At 39.0% G+C, this 19,027-nt stretch overlaps 1 protein-coding gene across 2 annotated transcripts in view; it reads right to left on the bottom strand.

Moving 5' to 3' along the window:
- STARD9 (StAR related lipid transfer domain containing 9) overlaps positions 1 to 19,027 on the bottom strand; it is a 100,962-nt gene that overhangs the window by 9,238 nt on the left and 72,697 nt on the right. For both annotated transcript variants that reach the window (XM_032689744.1, XM_032689745.1), the window contains 3 exons: positions 14,990 to 15,180; positions 12,427 to 12,910; positions 350 to 11,548 (listed from right to left, as the gene is read on the bottom strand). In XM_032689744.1, the coding sequence (XP_032545635.1) occupies positions 350 to 11,548; positions 12,427 to 12,910; positions 14,990 to 15,180 (11,874 nt within the window). The remainder of the gene's footprint in view (positions 1 to 349; positions 11,549 to 12,426; positions 12,911 to 14,989; positions 15,181 to 19,027) is intronic.

The following is a 19,027-nucleotide window of genomic DNA, read 5'->3' as shown; positions in this document are numbered from 1 at the left end:
ATCCCCATAAATAGGATGTATCAATTATTTTACATTGCAATAAATCAATGAAATATATTCCCATGATCACCAGGTACACATGCTTACAGCTACTAGAAATTTTAAGAGTGGAGTGGCACAAGTTTCAAATTACACTTAATCTTATGCTTTTCCCTGTTTTCTTGAAGTAACCCCAAAATTTTGTCTTAAATGCATTACTTAAAGATTTATAAAATAAGCTTAATACTATATCTCTTCACATATACTTCACTCATTAAGTGAAGTGATTAAGTGCTCATTACTAAATGCTATTTAAGTTACATGAAGTGGATTCAAAATACTTAATACAACACTACTTTAAGCAGTTTACCTTTCATAAAGTTGCTGCTTCACTGGAATTGCCACTGTATCATCTGCATTTCCACTCTGAAGGACCCTCAGCAGGGCATCTGTTTCCCCAATGCCATAATTGAGTTTTGCTTCGGTCAGTTCCACTGTGAGGGGGTGCTGATGCAGATCCAGGTGAATGCCAGACATGATCTGGGCACGCTCTCTCTGAAGTCTCTCAATCTCTCTGCTCCTGCTGTCACAAGGCTGGGATTTCCCTTCCATTTCTGTTGCTTGTTTGCTTCTAGTCATCTTTTCTGCCTGACTTCGTAAATCGGTCACACTGCCACTCAAGCTGAGTAACGATGGAGGAGGGCTGCCCTTAACACCACACCAGTTGCTAAATTTATTGTGTATGGGTAAGTCACGAAGACTGTAGCTCCGAGGCCTGTATGGCTTTGCAAAAGTACTATTTTTGTTGAGAGGAATTTCAGTGTCACATTCACTTTCAGTGACAAAACCTGTATTGTCGTCTTGGAAGGAAGTTTGCACATCACTCACATCAGAGAGTGCGGGAGGGCAGCTGTTTTCATTCCTCCAGAAGAAATCATGAAATTGTAGAGAAGAAGCTTCTACCACAGGTTCTGAGGATGTGCCAGCATTTGTCTTACTTGAACAAGTGGCACTAATTTTTTGATTAAAAAATAAATCAGCATTTGGAGATGAGTAGTTATGAATCAAAGCAGTATCAGAATTCTCAATATACTTTTCATGTCCGATTCCTGCTGAAGAACCTCTTCCTCCCCTTGTAACATACATACAACGAAGCGAATGTGCCAGTGAACCGTGGTCTCTGACATCACCTGTTACAACTTCACTGTGGCCCGACACCTCCAACGTACTGCTAGAGTGATACAGCCGCTTTGCACAAATGGTAGTGTGGGTGTCAACCATCAGTCTGTGCTGTTGCTCCAAGTCTTTTGAATCATCCTGTCCTAAAAGCTCATTGGCTGCTTTCTTACCTGAGAAACTACCGGATTTCTTTCTTATGCCCTTATGTTCTCTAGAAGCGCTTGAATCACTCTCTGTTTCTGTCTGTGAAAAATTGTCTACATGAGGGTGCATGCTGGACTGTGGAACTGCCCTCTGCTTTCTCTGGTTGTGAAGGGGACTTGAAGCAACACTGGAATATCCAAGACGTTCCTTAATAGTGCAGACAGACTTGCTAAAAGCAGTCTGGCTGTTGGGACTAGCACTAAGAGTAAGAATAGGGGAAGAGGCCCTATCTACTAGCAGGGTATTTTTGTAACAAAATTTTCTTTCTGCTGGAGCCTCTGTTTCATTGACACTTCTTTTATCTTGAGTGTAAGATGTTGGAGAGTAAGAGGTGCTATTAGTAGGGCTGCTAACTACAGTGCACGAAGAATCATCTTGCCCTGAGCTTGGCAAAGATGATGTGAGAGATGAAACTCTGGCACTAGTGAAAGTATCCTTCTGCTTTGCATTAAACAATGGTTTTTGAAAATGTAAGATAGGAGCGGAGGTTCTGGATAAAAGAGGCAGATGCATAAAGGAGTCTTCCAAAATGCTGTCAAGACTGTCATGGAAGTCAGGATTGCCCAGACTTTTCATCCCTGTTTGTTCTTTTGTTCTTTCTTCAAGAGAGAGCACTTCCTCTTTCCTTTCGGGAATCTTTCCTACTGTATCTGCACCAATTTCTTTACAGTTGTTTACTGCCTGAGCTGCTCTCAATTCATTTTCCATTTTTGCCTCCACTTGTTTTTCTTCATGTTTGCTTTGAGGTTCTTCCAAAGTCTCAGTTTGAGTGCCTATATCTGCTGTAGTCTGAGTGCAGCTATCTGATCTAGTAGCCTTTACAGCATCTTCAGTTCCTCTTTGGTTGATTGTGGCATTCTGCTCATTATCTATAATACTCTGTTGGGAGAGGTTTCCCAACAACTCAGAAGTGTTCTGCAGAAGCTGTGATAGATGCATGGACAGGTTCTGCATGCTTGTCCAAGAAGGTTGAAGAAATAAATCTCTGTTTCTTTCCTCCTTTTTTGCAGAAACATCTGTATAGCTTCTCTGATGTCTTCTCTGCCTTTTATACCTTCCTGTAGTTGCTGTTTGTGTTCCCTGCTCACATGTAATCCCTGGTATTTTTTTAGAAGACCTTTCAGTCTCAGAAGGATATAAGAGTACAATTTCATCAACCTGCATTGAAGAGTTACCAGGTTGTGCAGAAGGATTCTCAAATCCAGCAGTGTTATTTTCTGAATTACTTTCCAGTGTTTCACTGGATATGTTGCTATACTGCTTGGTACTGTCACTCGAATATGCAGACTGAAAGTCTTGTCTGACACTGTCCCATCCTTGAAGACCTTCAATGCTACTTAAAGTGCTTGATAAAACTTTTGCTGTAGCATATGAACTTAGATGAGAATGAAAAGGAGAATTTTGAGAATTCAATCCATTGTCTGCACTGGAACATCTCATAACTTTATGATTTTCCATATTTAAAGGAATTTGATTGCAAGAGACATCACTTGCACTTCCAAAAACATACTGTTTCCAGCCAATCTTGCATGATCCATCTTGTTGCCATGAGTGAATATATGGGTTGATATCACTTGAACTAAAGTGGATTACATCTTTATTGTCTTGCAAAATTAAATCTGGCTGGTATCCACCTTCTTCACCTTTACCTTCACTACACTGAACTACAGAACTACTCTTTGAATGGACATTTACTTCTGCACCCACAGAACTGTGAGCTGTGGGCAGTAAGCATGATGGAGATTGAGTAGTGCAGTCTTTTAAAGACTGGCTGCTTTGGCTTCTTCCTGCAAAATTTTGTATATTTTTGGGATCACAGTTTGCAAACTTCTTAGTTTGTGCCATTCTTTGCTGAAATCTGGGTTTAAATTTAACCTTTAGAAAGTTCTTTGATTCCTGCTTTGAAAATCTTTCAATTCCATAAAGATCATCTTCAGTTGGTGATGGAGGCTCTACACTCATATTTAAATCTTGTAGTGATTTAGATGCAGAATACAACAAAGGATCTGCCTTAGATGAAGCTTCCAAAGTATATTCTGTATCAGAGAAAACAGCAATAGCTGGGGCTGATACTCTGTGACTTTGTAAATAAGGTCTGTGTTCACTTTGTTTACAGCTCTTTGTATTCCGTGTAGTAGAATATGATCTTTTGCTCCTAAGTTGCACCACTTTAGATTCTTGAGGAGGCAAATCATGGTTTTCTGGCAAAAACTTTATGGAGGTAGTTTCATTACTTATTACAGAAAACTTTGGTCTTTCTGATTTTGCAGTTTTATTCCTCGTTATAGTGTCTCCAGTTGTTGAACAATTGTCTACATCAGCATCATCAGCAGGGCTATCAACACTTGAACCTGTCTTACTTCTGCAAAGTAAAATCTCTTTTCTACTCCCTGGATTTGTTCTATTTGGTATGTGTTCTGTCTGTTCACCTGTAGGCACATACTGACAATTATCTTGCAGATCTGCAGGGTTTCTTTCAAATCCCAAGACAGTGTCACACAGGTGCCTGGGATCAGCGCTTCTGCTGTGTATGGGATATGCTGGACTAACTGAACTGCAGGCGTATTCAGGAGCCACTGCAACATCTCCTGGATACAGATTTTCAAACGCTGTAACTTTTGAGCCTATTAATTCATTTGAAGAATTTGAGGATACATTAGTTTGCTTTTCAGCAGGTTCTCTACTTAATGTTTTTGTTTGCTCTGTCTTTACTGCAAGATGTTCAGCCTCAGTATTTGAATGCAATTCTTCCTCATTTCTGTTAAGGATATTTCTCATTTGTCCCTCCTTAACAAGAATTGCCCTTTCAGTATCCCAAAAAGGTAACGATGGTAATAAAAGAGGATTATCCCTTAATATTTTTTCAGTGTGTTCTGTGCAAGCTTCTTGTGGTAGAACCTTATCCCAGTGATGCTGATCAACTTTTGTATCATTGTCGATTTTTTTACGATTACTTCCATATACAGGTTCCACATCCCCAGCGGAATTTTTACATGAACTACACTCTGTGTCTGACACTGGACAATGCCTATTTTCTTTTGCAAGAGAAAGTAAAATACTTCTTGAAGCACATACTGGCTCATCAAATACAACCGCCTTATCAGACTGAGTGTCTTGTATTTGAAAAACAGCAAATGGAGAATGTTTCAATATGTTTAAATGTGGAATATCATATGTGCCAGTTTCACCATGGCCTATATCTGCAGTTAAAGAAGATTCTGAAAATGCTGCTGAGGATGGGTAATTGACACTTGCAAATGCTCGGGAAAGATCTTCTTTCACAGAGCACATGTCTGCAGAACTGGAGGTCACTTTCTCAGTCAAAAAAGTATCCTGGAGCGAGTCCTCAAGCTGACTAAATATTAGAGATTTTGAGTCCTCAAGTAAACAAGATGTGTTAAAAGCACTGAAGTTCTTGGAGCTTTGAAATGGTGTATCATTTGGAGTTTCTTCTGTTGAGTAGGAAGAAAGAGACTTTGATTCATTACTGCCAGTCTGCCCTTGGCTCTGGGAAGCAAGCAAGCCTGATTCTGGTACAGTCACACCATTAGTGTTACTGCTGTGTTCTGAGTACTCATGAACTTTATTTTCTTTTATGTCACTGCAATTCTGGAAATAACCTTGAATAATTTTCTCTGTTTGATTTGTTCCCACTTTTGCAGGGAGTTTATTATTCTGAGCATATGTGACCTCTGCCACTGCAGAATTATTTTCCTTTTCATCTCCTTTTTGAGAAACACCAGGAGAAGTTACAAAAACATTTAAATCAGTTGATTCACTTTCAAAGTATTTTGTTTCTTCAGAGAGAATAGCATCATTTTCGGTTTTGTCTCCATTGCTGGCAATCAAACTACCTGCAGATGATGCTGCACAATTCAGAAGACCAGGAGAATGTTCAGAAGCACCCAAGCTCCTATTATAATTTAGAAACTCTTTACTATAATGTGAATTTTCCCTTGGAGACTTGTTCAGGCCCTCTGAAAGGGCTGAAGCATTCTCAGAAACAGCATGGCCTGATTGGTCTATGCAGCACTCTTCAGAAGTCTCATGCTCCTGACTTTTTCCAGGCTCATGCTGATATCCAGCTACAGCAGGAAACTTGGCATTTTCAGTTTTACTGTTTGCTGTAGGACAGCTTGTGTTTAAAATTTTCTCCTCATCATGCAGTGATGAACTCCCTGACTGAACTACTACCTGAGTTGTATTAATATTGTGAAAGATTTTTGGTGTAGAGATTTCTAGTAAAGAATGCATTTTCCCCATCCCTATGTCTTCCATCACTTCTTTCTCTGAAGAAGAAAGCAGGTTTGATTTATCCAAGAGCAGTGAATCAGGCACACTGGTATCCTTTTCCTCCTGAGCTGTATCTTCCCTGGAATTAAGACAGTCATTTAATAGTTTATTAACCATTAAATCCATACTGTGTTCTTCATGAGCACTGTTAACATCCCGAAAAATATCTTCAGAAGAATCTAATATTTCCAAGGAAAATGAGTTTCCTTTGGCTGTTTGCTGAAGTACAACAGTTTCAGGCTCAGGACCACCTGCACCGTAGGGAGTGAAAGAGCTGCTCTCATTGACATGTTGTGCAGATATGGCATAATCAGGTGCATTTTTAACTACAAACAATTCTTCCTCCTGCCTCTCCTGTGTGGTCATGATTTGTGAAAAAGCTACACTCTTACTTTGCATTTTATCTGGAAGATGTTTGTCTTCTCCCATTTTGTTGCCTGTAACAGACGTATGGACACCAACTTCACTCTCCATTAATGTTTCATAGTAAGGCAGAACAGCTCCAGTTCCAAGACTGCTGTTAGATGATTTTGTATGTCCTTTCGATGCAGTGGGAACATCTTGAACAAGATGGGAATCATCACTTCCTCCAAGATATAAAACGTGATTTACAGACAGGCATGGGGAGTCTTGAAGTTCTTGGTTTTTTTCTGTAGACATCAGTGTTGTTGATGGATTTTGTTGCTTGCTGATGTCTTCGTTCTTTCTAGAAAAGCTGGTAGACACCCACTGGTTTTCTCTTAAGATTTCATTTAATCTGCTGTCATCATGTGTCTTTTGGTAGCTATCTTTGTTTTCAGGGAATAGTTCATCTGGGTTTTGTAAAAAGATCAGTTCTACCTCCTCTGTGTTTTCTGTAAACATCTGCTTTTGTTTGTCTGATTTGGCCATTTGTACTAGCTTCACCAAAAGCACTTTCTCCTCCTCAACTCTAGAGCCTACTGGATCCAGCTCACAAATATCAGGTCTTTTTCTAACAATACCTGCATTCAGGTTTTCCAAAATGCTGTGCTCAGGAGATTGCATAACACAACTCGTATATGTATGTCTGTCGAGACTTGCAGATTTTTGTTCAATTCTGTATTGGTTGTTACCAGCACTATCATCAACTGAATATTCACATGAGTCAACTACATTTCCTGTCTCAGGACATGTTATTCCTGTAACAGAGTCTGCTGAGTCACCATCTTCACTCATTTCAGTAGGATCATGGTATCTTGAATCATTCTCTAACAGTATATTCTGTTCTAGTTCCGAAGCTGTCAGGTATCTTTCAGGGATCTTAAACTGATTTAAACTTTCCTCTTTGACATCTCTGTCACAATATATCTGATGCAAAGCTGGAAACTGTTCAGTAAATAAAACATTTTCATCTGTGCATATGTCTTCTTGCCTTGTAATAACCAGCTCCTTGGTGTGTGTCACAGTAATTTCTTTTTCACTCCCAGTCATTTCACATTCATTAACTTTGTCTTCCTGGGGCAAACAGTTTGGTACACAATACTCAGTTGAATTGTTAGAACTTATTTGTTCTTCATTTTCAAGTTTTTCTAAAATATTTGCTTGCCTCCTTGTGATTAGTACAGCTGCAGCTACATTTTCTGTTGTTCTATTTGTCTGTACAAGCCCTTCGCAAGTATCAAGGAACCCTGAAATATTCTGAGCAATATCTGTTGTGTGGGAACACGCAGCTGAAGGAGTGGTTTTGGGAGCAACAGAAAACTCTGGTGAATAAATACCTATTTCTGTTTTCTCACTTTTTTCTCTTTGGCAAAAGCTGTTTGTTTCAAGTTGGCTGCCAGAATGCAGGAGTGCTTTTGATTCCTCAGTATGTTCTACCTCAGTGCTGGCTTCCTGCAGTTCGTCTTTGTCCACTTCTTCATGCATCAGGCACAGATTTGTATTAAACTCACATTGAACTTCACAAGCTACAATATCAGTAGGTTTCTTTGGATTCTGAGATACACTAATGTCTTTAAAATCCTTTCCACTGCTGTCTTCAGTTACACTTTGGACTTTGGCTTCTGGATTGTCAGGTAAACTTTCAATCTGTCTGGGTTTAATTTCCAATATATTTTTTTCTAAGTTGATTGCACTACTGGTTAACTGGTTAATTATTTCTGCATCACTGTTTGCCTCTGTATTCTGATAAGGAGCTATGGTTTCTTCTGGATCAGTTTCTAAGTTTCTTAAAAATTTGGATTCTTTATTTATATATGAACTCTCCTCTTGAGAAATGGTAGCCGATGCTTTTGTGTTGCATTCAAATACCCTTCCCAACTCTGAATTTACATCATCTTCAACAAGAAAGATGTCCTCTGGGCAATCATTTTCAAAAAAGGCTTCTTTCTCTTTTCTTGATTCCAGTAAAGATTTGTTCTGTGTTTCTGTTTCCAAGAGAATGGTGGCATCAAATTCCACAGAAATGTCAGTTGTCTTATGTGTACTGTTTTTCTGCTCGGTTGATTTTGAAGAGCATGTTGTGCAAAGGCAGCCAGAACATACATCAGAACAACTTTCTGTGGCATTGACTTCCACAGTAAGACTAGATGTAGCATTACAATCTCCTTTCACCATTGTGACCTGCTCCAACAGTTTATCATAATTTTCAGTCTCAGATGCACTTTGAAAAAGACTAGCTTTCATTGAAGTTTTGTAAAATGTGCTTGAATTAGATTCTGGGAGAAAATCATTTGTAGTCTCACAAATAGCAGCAGGAAAGGACTTAGTGTCTTTCCCATTTACATTCACTATGAAATAACTTACTTCATTTACCACTAAGTTTTCGTATTTGGATGAAAATTCTTTCTGAACTACAGCCTGAGAATTCAAGGCATTGTGTTTTTTGCTTTCACTGCTTTCTTCTCTTATATTATCAGTGCATAATGTAGACTTTTCTAAAGTTTGCTGGGATAAGCAACTTGCCTGACTGTCTGCTAGAGCACACTCGTGGGAGTAATCCTTTGAAACAGGTTTGTGTTTGAATTCATAATGATTCAGTGAAGACAAGTCTTCATCCTTGGATTCGTATTCTTTGTGACCTATGAATGAAGGCACCTCTGGCACAATCTCTGCCAAACTATCTGTGCTTGTTTCCATACAGATTATCTCTTTTTCAGACATCTCTACTGGTGTTGCAGATTGGCCGTAACTTGCACTGGCAGCAACAGCTAAAGGGTGACATTGATATGTTGTCTCCTGTGAGGAAAAATCTGTCTCTGTTGTTATGTCTTCTGCAGATATTTGTTCATAATCTGTTTCTTGCATTGTTTCCAAATTACTCTCCCCAGAGCTGAGGAGACATTCTCTAGCAGTTGATTCTGCTCCATGTCCAACCAGTGTCTGAAACTCATAGTTGCTTACTAGAGAGCAGTTCTTATTTGCTAAGTCACTGAGAAAGAAACCTTCATCACAACATGTTGGTATTTTTTGTAGTGGTAAAAGCTGCCCATGGTTTCCAAATTGGATGTGTTTTACTGCAGATGTCTGTGTTGAGGTCATATTATGAGCAAGTCCCATAGAAGATTCAGCAGCAGATGCACTGACAGATGCACTTCCCCTGCCTGAATCTGTCACACTTGATTTTGCCATCAAGTTATTATAGTCATTGTCAAGCTCATCTTTTGAAAAAGTTCTCAAGAAATCATCTTCTAAATCTGCATCTAAACAGACATTCCTCTGCTCCACAGTTTGCACAGGCAACACGGAGACAAAAGGTGTTTTTTGCAGAGTGTGATCTTTTGGCAGCTCTGGATGAGTTGTGGGGAGAGAATCCTCCTCTTTCCTAGATACCAGTGACAAGCAGTCTGCAGTGGATTTGCTTTCCAAACAGCTGAATGTTTGTGTACATTCAGTGGTAGACCTGTAAGTAGTTAATTCATCCAGTTGTTCTTGTTCAGGATGACATGACCTTGAATGTTTAAAATAATCATGTTTTGCTGAAGTAGGAACAAAAGAAGAACCTGGTCCTACTGAGCTAACAAATGAGGACATAACATTTTGAGATTCCAAGGATGAATTTTCGTTAGAGTTTGTCCATTCTTTAAGAATCTTATTTAATGATCCACTCTCAGAAACTCTCCTTGCAGTTGTTGTTTCAGGTAAAGGTACTTCCGATTTGTCAGAGGAGAAAACTGAGTTTATTTCATTTACACGATGTGATAAGTGAGTAATGCTGTGAATCTGCTTAGAGCCAGAAACAAAAGAAACTTCAGCAGCTGACTGCTTTAGATCATCTTTCTTCAGCCAAAGGTCTGGTTTGCTCAAAGAACACAGATGAGCTTTCTGAAATTCCAAATTTTCATGGGAAGAAGGTGCTGTTATTCTGGGGCTGCTGATGTCAACCTTTGTGTCACAGGAAAGCCAAGCATCATTAGTAAGCAAAGGATTTTCACTTTCATAATACAGTCTTTTATTAGGACACCTTTCTTGTTCTACAAAGGAGACTTTTGTCCCCTTCAGCAACTGCTTGCAAGCATTACTCAAAGCAGGCTGTGGCTTAGTGTCCAAATAAAAGGAACTGCTCAGCTTCAGATCGTAACTTGTTCCTTCTGTATCTCTATTGCAGGTCTTGGACTCGTGGTCTTCTTCAATCTGTATAGCTGGTAATCTAGGAGTTTGTAACTTCCAGAAAATCTCTGTTGGCACTTCATCAGATGAATCAGATTTGGATTCTTCTACCAGATCTTCTGCTGGCATCTCTTCTCCATCAGCTAAACTATCCAGAGAAAAGCTTCTTTCAGCCTTTACCAGGTTCCTACGAGATGCATATGATGTCACAAAAGATGAAATATGGTGTTCAGTTCTGCTTTTGTAAAGCTTAGCTGGCTCATGATGGATCTTTAACTTGTGAAATTGGCTTGCATTTTGCTTTTTTGCTTTATTTTCCTTTTCTACCAGAGAGTCTTGTGACATTTGACTGTCATCACTCTCAGAATCTTCTGGGTTGGCAGGACATTTATTTCTGTCAAAATCTTCTTGTTTCAGTTTCTCTGGGAAAGCTTTTGCATAAGTGCAGGAGAGAGAATCTACAGAATAGGAACTGTCAGTATCAGAAATCTCATTTTCGTCATCCTCTTGCCAGTTCCCCAGCACATCTGTGGCTGTTTTGGACACTCCAGCACTTAGCTTCTCAGCACTGTGCCACTTTTTTTCAACAAAAGAAAGTGGTGCCTGTGAGTTCACCTTAGTCAGATTTCCTACTGATGTGGCTGCCATCAGAAATTCTTTCTGTTCCACTGGTGATTTCTCATGACTTGGCAAGGCTGAATTTGGCTCTGTCCTCCAGCTCATGAAAGTTTGGTTTAGGTGCACCGATGGGTTTCCATACACAGTTTTCTTCACTTGTTTAGGAAAGTTTTCTGGAGAAGACCTGTGGCCTTTTCCATTGATATCCATTCTAATCTTTTTATTGGATACCTGAGCTCCATTTTGTGCTAGATTGCTACTTGCAGGCTGACTTAAATCTCCTAGCAACTTTGATTTTGTCATTCTTGTCCCTGTAATAAAGGTTTTAGGCTCATCTTTCTCCTTAAAAAGATCAGGAGAGGAGTCTTCAGAGGTCTGGTTTTGAGATCCAGCTTGCCCTGGATTGTCATCCAATTTTGCAATTTTTTGATAATTTTTATTGATACAAGCCATGATAGCTGAATCATTAGAGTCTTTTTCTGCTACTTTTTTATTTCCAGTTGAAGATGGTTTTTCAGTTAGCTGCCTCTGGACCGAAAAGGAGATCCCCTTGTCATCATTAAGGTCGTCACTCTCAGAAATGTCTTCACGACTTCTGTAAAGGTATTCTACAGGTGACAACCTCCCCGTTGTACTGCCTTCACAGTATTGATCAATATTTGGTGAGGTAGATAACTTTGAGAGAGACTCCCTCTTCAGCAAACAGCTGTGGAAATAAAGAAGAAATAAAATCCAATCCATGCTTGAATAATGTATTTAACAACATTTCCACCTCAGTAATGTCTTGCAGTTAAGAGTAACAATTCACGAAGCAACAATCTTAATGCCTTTCAAAAGCAAATTCTAGCAGGGGATAAAAAAAAATTAAATTCTGTCAGTAGCTACACAATCTCCTTGCTATCCTGAATATGCTCTGCATGCAAAGGAATAGCTCGATGCTATGTATAGCTTGGTATTGAGTCTCTGTAGGCTCAAGTAGCTGTAAACATTAATTAAACATAAAGGATAGTTCTAAGTCACAGAAATCCACCTAGCAGAGTTTAGTATTTCCTGCTGTAGAAACAGCAAAGGACCATGCTGTGATAAACACCCTAGCACCACAACTTTTTAGCATTGCATAGAGATCTTTAGTTAGCTTGAGAAAGGCTGGCCAGTGTAAAAGCCCAATCCATAATCACCCCAAAGATACCAATATTCTGAAGGAAGAGTTTGATCTGAATCAAGATAAAATGATGCAGAGATTAGTATTTTCCAACAGCCTGAGCAAAGCTCAATAACAAGAGTTAAGCCAGTTTGGAAAGCATTCCCAAAGAGGTAAAAAGTGCAGAAAGGCTTGAGAGAGGAATGTAAAAAACATTGAGAAAGATATGTCAAAGGCATAAATAGGGAATGCACAGTACAAACCCAATGGAAAAGGACAAACTGCTCCAGTGGGATGTACAGTATAGTAGGTTCACTGATATTGCAGGTTTTGGGATTGTTTCAATACATTGAAAGGTATTTGGGATTATAGGTGGCCACTGAAAATACCTTGAATTTACATTACTTTTGAAAGCTCAGAGGAATTGGCAGATGTTAACTTACCTGGGTACCTGGGGCAGATGTGTGTTACAGAACAAATGCTGCCTGTGCTGCAAGGAACTTGAACCCAATGACTTCCATCTCTTTTGCAATTGGTGATCCAAAGAGGACCATACAGCAATATTTTCATTTAGGACTTGGGATTGTTTCACACACTCTTCACTGAGCCAGCAGCTAGCTTCCAGCTGCTCTAGGTTTTGCTTGGCTTCCAGTAACTTCTGCTTCTTGACTATTCTTTCCAGCTGGAATTTGACCTTTTTCCGCCTTATGTTTCTTTCAGCCTTTTTTAAGGAGTGTCTTCGCAAAAGCTCCAGCTGCACCAGTCTCTTCTTGTTCTGTTGTAACAGGGAAAGGCAGATTTCCACCCCAGTGTTACTCTGCACCTCAGCCTCTGCATACAGCGTAGGCTCTGTTTGCACTGCAAACTCCCTCTGCTGCTGCTGAAGGGCAGCCAGACGTTTATTCTCATTTATAAGCCACTGCTGGTCTGTAAACAAAACAAAGATTACAAGAAAGTAAAAATCATAGGAAAAACTTTATTTGTTACTACCTTGTTTCTTTATTTAATCAGCCTCAAGAGATCATTTGAGAACAGAATTTCTATGCATGTAGAGTGGAAACTTGGCAAACCATTTAAAGGAAAATGTATCATTGCTCTACTTAATTGATAACTGAAAGCCTCTCCATTGGGTTAAGGACTTGGGTAGCAACTGCAGGGTATGAGCAGGGGTTTGGCAGTACAGATAAGGAGACTGGTGGATAAGACATTGTTTGTGAGTAAAAAGTAGAACACATTCAATTTCTCAACGATTACACTCAAACATCTCCTCAATTTTGTTGTTAAAATACAGCGGAAGCATGAAAAGACCTGCGTTCAATTCTGTGCACTTTTCAATGTGCAGTCCTTTACTGCAACTTTTTGTTGCTTATGCAGGGGTGTAGGAATGAAGAGGTATTTAAGTCTGATGTGATGAATGAGGGCTACCTGCAGCTCTGCACAGTTAAGCTGCAAGAGAGAATTTGGGGGTCTAGAAGTTTCCCTAATATAAGAAATCACTAGTGCATAGACATTGTCATCATCACTTCCTTGGTGACTACTCATCTTATTAAACGTGATTCATTAGTGATCCCTACCACAGTAAGTCTCCTGTTCTGTTTACGTTGGTCACTCTACACAGAGCACATGCACAGAAGTAGGAATTCTAGCTCAATGGTTAATCTATGGATAAAAAGGAAGTATTTTAGTCATTATGTTAGTTAATTTTTCTTAATAACACTTTTAACTTTCACATACAAAGCCTTTTTTCTCAACTTTCTATTTCCAGATGTGTCCTCCTTAGCATGTTTTAGCAAGCAGAATATTTGGCAGATCAGTTTCCCTGCAAAAGACCTGCAAGTTCTAAGACGCTAATTAATCTCTGCTCACAAACTTGCCTCTGTCAGGAGCTGAGCCACAGAAGGCACAGAAAAGGTGAAGAACTTTGGTGGGTTGCCAAGTGAAGAATTGTATTTGGCTGGCAAAAACTACCTGCCTGGCTATGCTTTGTACGAACACAACGAAAACAGAAGAACTAAAGGGAAGCAGAGAACAAGTCTGCAGAGCCACAAAATAAAGGTATTTTGGGGGAACTCTCCTGTTCTCTGTGCATATGCTGCTGTATCCCATCAAAACAATTTTCCTTCTTCATTGTGGTTGGCATAATTAAAAGACAGCTGACTGCATAAGTTTTGGTCTGAGACATTGCCAAAAATTCACAAAAGTTTTCTTCTTCCAGGAGCAAATAGCAGATTTTGCCAGGTAGGAATGATGCCTTTATATAGGTACCCTTGGCTTATCAAGAAACTTGGATCAAATCATTCACTAGAAGACAAACTAGGGAACACTAACCACTCAATTTCAGTGATCAAAAACATCTCAAGGTTGAAAATGTTCCCAAATCAGTCTATAAACTCATTAAGGAGAAGCCCAACCTCTCCCAAAGCATCTTGCTGAATATGGCTGCCTGCATACAAAGTAGCACCTCTGGGGGCCAGAAGCCACTGACACTAAAAAATACCTCTCAAAACATGCTGTGGCTTCACCTTCTGACATAGCTATTTGCCATTTAAAATCTGATCACTGTTGTGCACACCGTAGAACTTCCTAGAAACAACTCCTATCTGAACCAAAGCATGAGTCTCTTTTTTTGATCCAGTTTTGGAATAAACATGGCAGAGTTGCACTACAGATGTGAGCAGAGCAAAACTGTAGGGAGGCAGGATGGGGATCAGCCCAGAAGAGAAGAGGCTCAATGCCACAGGGGAGTAGCTGGTGCTCTCTCCCAGCAGTGACCTGCAGAGCTAATTAAACAGTGCTGCTGGAGCACTGTGAAGGAGGCCCTTTAGTCCTGGTAATCAGAGCTTAGTAACTGTTCTCAAGGGAAAGGCAACTGTAAGAGAAAACTAGTAATAAGCTGTAATAAAAGTTCCACCATAAAATAAAGCAGCACTAGGACAAAAACATTGAGAGGATAAAAGTATGCAGTAATGGAAGGGCACTGAGGGAGGGGAAGAGGCAGGTACCCACTTTCTTGGATTTGCTGGTTGATTAGTGCTTGGTCATTTTCTAGTTCCCGCTCTGCTTTGATCTGTCCTCTCAGAATCTGTTGTTTTAAATCCTCAACATACAGCTGCTGTCGTTGAATCTGTGTTCTGTGGAAAGCTTCCTGGTCTCTCAGTTTCTGCTTGTACTCTTCACGCACAGCATTTATTTCTCTGCTGTTATAAATGTTGACAGTGAATTAAAACCAGAAACAAATATTATTTGTAGTAAAACAAGTCATCTTACTAAAGAAAGACAGACAACACTGAAGATATTGTTTTGTCTAATAAGGATGTATTATGACAAAAACTCATTATGGTAAAGTAGCTGTGTATGTGCATGTCACAGCAGGCTGCAATCATGTAAGTGTCATAAATACCAGCGAACATGAAAGCCCTAGTGGTGAAGCAGGTAATTCCACTGCCAGAAAGATAAAAGCAAAAAGAATTTTAAAAATATTGTCACTTTTCATTTTGCTATAAGTCTTACAAAAATGAAATTGGGGAGGGGTGTTTATAAGTTACAAAATTTAATAACCACTATATAAAATATTTGTCGTCCAAGTACTTCAAAGCACTTTACAGAAATGAGAAACATTCTGCCCTGTTTTCAGACCAAGAAAGCTCCAGCCTAGAAATATTTACAGGCGTTGTTGAGATTACACCGATAGTGTCTGGCAGCACCAAGGGAAGACCTTGACCACCAAATTCTCTGTTGGATGCAATGACTATATTGGGTTATTGCTTCTATATTTGGAGCAGAATTGTGATCAGAAAAGTGACTAACCTGTGAAAAATTGCTTTTCAATCTCCTCCAAGATGTTTGTCTCCTTACTGTGTGCCAAAATTTTATACACACACACAGAGTAACGATCAAAGTAGTATCTATTCTTAGCATAATCCATGCTAAGAATATTAGAATCCATGCTAAAATATTAGCATAATATTTTAATATTTAAAATAACTCTCTGAAAATATATATTTTACCTCTCCACATGCTATCATCAAGAAATTCCTAACATTACAGTTTGATTATATATAAAGGTGATATATGATCTTTGCCTGTTGTTTTTTTTCTAAACACTGCATTATTATATATAATCTCAGAAAATTAAACCTTTGACTCTTGAAAAAATGTTCTGAATATATTTTACTAATAAAGTAAACAATGTATTTATTATACTTCTAAAGGGAGTAAAGGTACCAAAACTAAAGAGTCCCTAAGGTCAAAAAAACCCCAAAATAAAATTTCAAAGGGAACCTTTGGAAACATCATGTAGTTTGCAAAATCATTACCAATACAAGGTCACCTGTGTGAAAAGAGTATTTGACCTTTGTTACATAGGAATAATTTAAAATCTCTATTTAGAGCTGTGAGCATGTGTTCAAAGCAATCATTTCTACAGCAAAAACTTGATTGTCTGCTAATTTAGTAGACAAAACAGATACAGAAACAATTAAGCAGCCAAAGTCTACAAATCTTCTGGAGTACCTTTACATGGAACATACATTTCACTTTCTTAAGAAGCAGGGGGAAAGCCTCAGTGCAAAAAACCTTTAAGATTCTCGATAATTTACAATATTACTGTGACTCTCACTCACGAGAAAAACAGAACTCAGTTTTGCTGTAATGTTTATCTAAATGTAATGCTGGTGAGAGTAACTGAAGGAGAACATCTTCTGTTCAATTGTCTGGCACAGTGAAAACAGAGTACAAACTTTGCTACTGCAATCTGCTAAATGGTTTGTGCCTATTTGTGACTCATATGAACAAATTATAAGAAAAGGCAGCTCCAAGATCTGTTTGTCCTTGGCTTGACTACAAAGATGCCAGCACCCTGTGATTTGTAATTTTTTTCCTCTTAGATAAACTTTAATTGATCTCCAGGAAATAGAAATGGGATGCCTCATTTCTCATTCAGCTCAAGTAGGTTTGAACTGACACTTCACTGCAGCACTGAAATGCTCGTATGGCGATTACAAATCTCCAGCTGTTCAGGTATTTGTAATGCCACCAACCACTGGGGGCAAACTCAGAGGTTAAAGCTAGACTGGTTAGCTGAAGCAGAACCACTTTGCAAACACAGTATTAAATTTGAAAGTTCCCATTTAGGAAAAGTTCCCATGATTTCAATAGTAACTCTGAGGGAGGCTTTTCCTCAATGCAGCCTTGAGGTAATTTTCCATATGTTCCAAGGGAGCAGCCATATACTCTGGATGTTAAAGTACTGATCTGAGACAAAAGATCTTTGATTTTGAAGCAGTTACATCACCTTTGTGCTTTCACCTACTTGGGCTGCAAGGTCTTCAGGGCGAGGACTGCCTCTGGATGCCTATGCACTAAACCTAGCAGAGTCTCTGTGCATACTCTGATAATGGGATAGTCTTTAATCTGTTCTACTAACAGACATAACTGACTAACAGGCTCTGATTCCTAGGATGGTATAAAAGTTGAAAAATATGAGTCTGTTACTGGTCTCACATGACCTTGGGCAAGTCACTTCGTGTGAGACACGTGTGAAAGATGCAAAGTACATTCATACAAGAGAAGTGATGAGGAACCATTAGCATTATCAAACATCAGGAAGTCAAGTATCAGAAGAGTTGATTTCTATTGATTTATCATTATTAGGACCATTCTGTATGAGATTAGGGAAATGAGTAAATCATTGCCAGCAGGGTGAAAAGCGAAGAATGCTAGTAAAACAGTAGAGAAAAATTCTTGTTCTGCAACTGTTTACTAAAACTAGAGAAAGTAAAATTCCTCTTATAAAATGTCCCTCATTCTTCCTAACCACTTTTAGCTCTCAGCCAGTCTTTCCATAAAATTGACTTATCAGAGTTCAAACCATTTACAAACTGAAACCCAAACCATTTAAGTATATGAATCAACTCAGTGTTTCATTTAAATCCAAAGACCTAACAATGCTTGCAGAGGTGGTTAGGTAACATCCGTTTACAGCTGGGAGAGGGTCACAAGCTTTTCCCATACTTTTCAACATTGCTGAAACCACACTCCACCCCCACATTATAAAGTATCAGAGATAAGCAATGCAGACAATGCACGTGGAAGCGTGCTGTTTGCTGTTCTCGGCAGCACTAGCATATTCCCTCATGTGTGTGCTAATGGCTTTTTGCTGAACTAATATGAAACTGTGAGATCCTTTCCAACAGGCATGTATGTTAGCACACAGAGCAGAACATGATGCAGGCCAAACTGATGTTACTAATCATAGTTCCATACTGTGACTACACCCCAGAAAGGCAGAGTACAGAGGCATATCCATACTTCACTTTAAACCTTGGAAAAACAAACACAGCACAGCAACCACTGCAGTATTATTTCTGCTTTTGTTCAGGTGATGTAGCTAGTTGGTACAATTCTCTCTCTGTAAGGTTAGTTTCTGTAATAAAATACTGTTGCTGAATGTATATATACAAATTGCAGGTTTTGGTGTTCTTTCGGTGTCTCTTTCCTTCATCTCCTAATTTTCAATAGTACAAAAAAAACTCCAGGCAGGGCAGTAAAGACAGATGTGAATACACAGACTGCACATTAAATACTCTTTTTTTGAAGCTGCTTCTTAAAGACAGTTTTCTCGAGTGGAAAAAAAAGAGAACAAAAATTCACGCAGAGCCACTTACATAATACATTTTTGCCAGAAGATGTTTTCCCTCTGGCTGTGAGACTACTGACTGTGAGAGCAAAATGACTGTCTGGTTTGGGATACAGATCCATCTCTCACAGAAACTGCTGAAACCAAGAGCATAAAGTCAGAATGCTCCTTTTCTACCTTTGAACGTGCTATGTCATGTCAACACACTCTTGCTGGGTTTGGAAATAACATGACAGACTAAACTAAGAAATGAGATGACAATGGCTCAGAAAGAAAATAACAGATTCACACACACTTCATAACTAAATCACCTAATATACAATCCAAAGAACAATCAGTTTTTATAATATATGTTTGAATGATTAAACTAAAAACGAATATCAATACAGTTAACATAAGAATTTAGC

Source organism: Chiroxiphia lanceolata, chromosome 6 (genome assembly GCF_009829145.1).
Source record: "Chiroxiphia lanceolata isolate bChiLan1 chromosome 6, bChiLan1.pri, whole genome shotgun sequence".
NCBI lineage: Eukaryota > Metazoa > Chordata > Aves > Passeriformes > Pipridae > Chiroxiphia > Chiroxiphia lanceolata.
The sequence above is the reverse complement of the archived record's forward strand: the minus strand, read 5'-3'. Positions and strand labels throughout refer to the sequence as shown.